The sequence below is a fragment of the Sinocyclocheilus rhinocerous genome, unplaced genomic scaffold, assembly GCF_001515625.1.
Source record: "Sinocyclocheilus rhinocerous isolate Xijiao unplaced genomic scaffold, SAMN03320098_v1.1 scaffold1399, whole genome shotgun sequence".
Classification (NCBI taxonomy): domain Eukaryota; kingdom Metazoa; phylum Chordata; class Actinopteri; order Cypriniformes; family Cyprinidae; genus Sinocyclocheilus; species Sinocyclocheilus rhinocerous.
In genome coordinates this window covers 365,689-369,907 of record NW_015634038.1, presented here as the reverse complement: position 1 = coordinate 369,907, position 4,219 = coordinate 365,689, and the positions used below count along the sequence as shown (strand labels likewise).

The 4,219-nt window shown below is 36.7% G+C and overlaps 1 protein-coding gene across 3 annotated transcripts in view; it reads right to left on the bottom strand.

The window, feature by feature from the left end:
• The window catches only part of LOC107745294 (rabphilin-3A-like), a 24,415-nt gene that overhangs the window by 11,675 nt on the left and 8,521 nt on the right, over positions 1-4,219 (bottom strand). Inside the window, exons 1-6 of one of the 3 annotated variants that reach the window (XM_016559150.1) lie at positions 3,888-4,012; positions 3,501-3,584; positions 3,267-3,417; positions 1,961-2,152; positions 1,545-1,715; positions 437-516 (exon numbers count right to left, since the gene is read on the bottom strand). In XM_016559150.1, coding sequence (XP_016414636.1) covers positions 437-516; positions 1,545-1,715; positions 1,961-2,152; positions 3,267-3,417; positions 3,501-3,584; positions 3,888-3,992 — 783 coding nt within the window. In that variant the 5' untranslated portion in view covers positions 3,993-4,012. Of the gene's footprint in view, positions 1-436; positions 517-1,544; positions 1,716-1,960; positions 2,153-3,266; positions 3,418-3,500; positions 3,585-3,887; positions 4,013-4,219 lie in introns of those variants that run through there. The other 2 variants (XM_016559147.1, XM_016559148.1) reach the window with 2 other exon arrangements.

Genomic DNA, 4,219 nt, shown 5'->3' with positions numbered 1-4,219 from the left:
ATACAACTATTTTAAAATCTGGAATCTGAGGGTGCAAAAAAGTCTAAATATTGAGAAAATCATCTTTAAAGTTGTTCAAATGAAGTTCTTAGCTATGCATATTACTAATCAAAAATTAAGTTTTGATATATTTACGGTAGGAAATTTACAAAATATCTTCATGGAACATGATCTTTACTTAATATCCTAATGATTTTTGGCATAAAAGAAAAATCTATAATTTTGACCCATACAATGTATTTTTGGCTATTGCTACAAATATACCCCAGCGACTTAAGACTGCTCCAGGGTCACAAATATCAAAATTCTTACAACATAGTTAGCCCACAAATACAACAGGCAATAATATAATGTTCCTAAGATACTAGATTATTGTCTAACAATACTTGTATACTTCTTTTTGTTTGTGTGTAAGACTTTTAATATTAAGATATACCTTCGCTCTAATAATGCTGCAGTGGAGGCTGTTGTTCCCTTGGTCATACAGTAAAGTGAACTCTAGTGATCCCAGAGTTGCTGAAACAAATGCAATATATTGCATTAAGCACAAGCATTTCATTAAGTTTGAATGCATGAGTAGCAGAATCTAATCTAACAGCTCTACATTTCAGTGTGTGCTATAAATAATTATGTTGCTGCTCTCTGTTGCACTTCATTTAATTGAAACACACACACACCCACACACTTAAGTATTTCAAGTTTAATGCAACAGTGACATTGCCAAATCCAAGTTATAACATGGAAAAATCCTTTCAACCATACATAGCATTTTTTGTGATCACCCACACTTATAATTTAAATATGTTGTAAACAGCACAGTTTAAGGACATATAGCTAGCAGTCTGTTTAGGCGAAGGCCTGTGGAATGCCAAATCTGCCAAAAATAATAAGTAAATAAACATATAAATATACAAAGAAATTAACAATAAATAAATAAATACACAATCATCCAAAGAAATGTAAACAAAACAAAAATAAATATAAACATAATTAAATATACAAAGAAATGTTAAAAAACAAAAAGAAATACATAATTAAGCATACAAAGAAATGTAAAAAAACCCACTAAAATAAATCTTAAAAAACAAAAAAAGAAAAAAAAAAAAAAAGAAATACATAAATATATAATTAAATATACAATGTAAAAATATGCATAAAATAAATATACAAAAAATTTAATAAATAAATACATTCCTAAATATACAAAGCAATTTTAAAAAAATTGTGCTGTGACATTTTCTCAAATGACTTGCACAGCATTTTATGCAATCAACAAAAAACAAATTCTGCATTAACTCTAAACTCTGCTTAATTATTTTTGGTGCTACACACCCTTAGTGATTAATGTGAGGATAGAATAAAACCTACAGGTGAACCGCACAGTACTGATTACAGTAGTTAACAACACAAAGGCCTCTTCTTTCCACCAACAATGAGAAAACTGACAGCGAGTCTCACAATGAATTGATGCATTCTCATTTTTAAAGCATGCTTCTGCTAGTCACAGACAAAGAGGAACAAGACGTCAATGAAAAGCTGCTTACTTGCTTCATCAGAGTCATAGCTGTTGGCCTCCTCCTCGTCGTCCGCTGGCAGAGCGGCTCGAGGGCCGACAGCAGGCTTCTGCTCCTCTCTCTCTGCGGGATGGGCTCTCTCCTGCGCATGAGACGCAGTGCTAATGGATTGATAGGCTCCTCTCTCTGCCTCCTGAGCAGCTGATAGGAACAAAAGATATCTTTAGATTCTGTTATATTAATAAATACTCCTAAATTGTATTGTATGTGCATCAAATCTTAAACGTGTAGTTGCATATAATATAATATTAATTTAAAAAATTAGGCCACTTAAGAGACTTGCATAAAACAAGAAATGCACCTACTGTATGCTTGAAGCACATTCCTATGCAATACTATAAAGAAATAATGCATGTATTTGTGTGTATGTGCATGTTTGTTGTTACCCGGCTGGTATGTGCCTGATGGGACTGGTCTGACCGCGTGGACGTTCACCGTCTTCTTCATCAGCACTGGGGTATTCTGGGAGCTTCCCGCATCTCCATCCTCCTCTGAGTAACGGCGAGATTGAAGGTGAGCAGGTTTTGGAGCCACAGGTGGTTTTCGGGTGATCGGTGGATCCACTGTCGGCTCTGGAGCTTATGCAACAAACACACAGGCTATAAACTTCCAGTCAAACGTTTGGAATAATTATGATGTTTTAAATAAAGTCTCTTCTGCTCACCAAGGCTGCATTTATTTGATCAGTACAAACAGTAATATTGTGCAATATTATTGCAGTTTAAAATAAGTGTTATCGATTGGTATATATATTGAAATGTAATTTATTCCTGTGATGTAAAGCTGAATTTTCAGCTTCATTACTCCAGTCTTCACAATCCTTCAGAAATCATTCTAATATGCTGACTAACATATTTTATATGTATGTGTTGCATAAAATTAATGTCACGTTTGCAGTTGTGCAAATATTCGGAAAAACAGCATTGTATGGTAATCCCTACATCATGTATTATAACCATACGTTTTGGGGGGAATTTTAATCATCTTGGTGGCATGTCTGTCCTAGTATAGTGTGACAAGTAAATGCATAGTTCACCCAAAAATGTACATAACTATGGTTTTAACTTCAAACCATTACTTCCAGCTAAAATAAGAGTCCTCTATTCATAATAATGCTTCCTTCAGTGAAAAAGTCGTATCATATCAGGAAAGAAATCTGCACAAATAAAGCACCGTTTACAAATAAAAACAGACCAAAACAGCTCTAAACAAATATGTGGGTGGATTTTGATGTGAGAGGACAACAGGAGATGGACTTTTCCACTGGAGGAAGCGTAATTATGGTTTATAGACTCATATTTTGGCCAGAAGTGACAGTTACTTAATGCATTAATGATGGATTTGTTTCTTACAAACACAACTTTTGACTTCTCAGGATGTTAACTGATGGACTGGAGCGGTGTGGATTACTTGTGGATTATTGTGATGTTATTATCAGCTGTTTGGACTCTCATTCTGACGGCACCCATTCACTGCAGATCATCCACTGGTGAACAAGTGATGCAATGCTACATTTCTCCAAATCTGATGAAGAAACAAACTCATCCTAATCTTGGACGGCCAGAGGGTGAGCACATTTTCAGCAATTTTTCATTTTTGGGTGAACTACTCCTTTAAGTTTTCTGGGGTTGTAACATGAGGCAGTAACCAGTAGATGATGGAAAAGCTAAAATCACAGTTTGTCCAGCTCACCTGCGGCCGGTGCTTGAGATTGCACAGCCACTGGAGGAGCTGCAGGGCTCTTCTTAGGACTGGGATCTCTGGCTCTGGAAATGGGCATCGGTGAGGGCAAGAACTGCTTAGGGAGACCTTTGAAGAACCAGGCTCCAGATCGCTTCCATACCTTTAATAGAAAAATAACGCAAGCAACATTTACAGACAGTTAGACTCCAGATCATGTTCTTGCGATGCTTGTTATTCCCCCACCTCTCTCTGCTCACTGCAGATCTTGCAGAGCCACACAGACCGCGGCCGAGCGTTCGCCTGCACGCCACACTTGGTGCACATGTTCTGAGGGGAATAACGGGACGTAGTTATGAAATCAGTTCATTAAAGACAGTAAAACAGTATTAGAAATAGTGACCGGAATGAACTAAGCAGCTGTCACACTTTCATGTCGGATGAATAGAGCTTCTGCGGTGCTGATTATTGAAGATGTGCTTTAATGTTTCAGAATCAAATTCCATCAGCATTCTTTTTACTGTGTTAGTTATTTATTCATGAGTTTGGTGCATGTGTCAAATATATAGCAGTCTCACAAGAATTCAAATGTTCTAAATATGAGGTTTCATTTTATTTGGATTAGTTTCGCACCTTTTTACAGTCCTCACAAACCACTGGTCTGTCCCCTCCGGCTCCCAGCTGCTCTCCACATAAAAGGCAGAGCGACACTCCGTCCCCACAAACGGCTTTTTTCATGTTGTCCAGACGATTCACCAGACGTCTATCATAAATAAAACAGAGTGCATGTTGGTCATTATGTTAACAAATACAGTGCCCTCCACTTATATTGGCACTATGGTAAAACCTTTTCCATCTTTGATCCATATATATATATATGGATCAAAGATGGAAAAGGTTTTACCATAGTGCCAATATAAGTGGAGGGCACTGTATTTGTTAACATAATGACCAACATGCCCTCT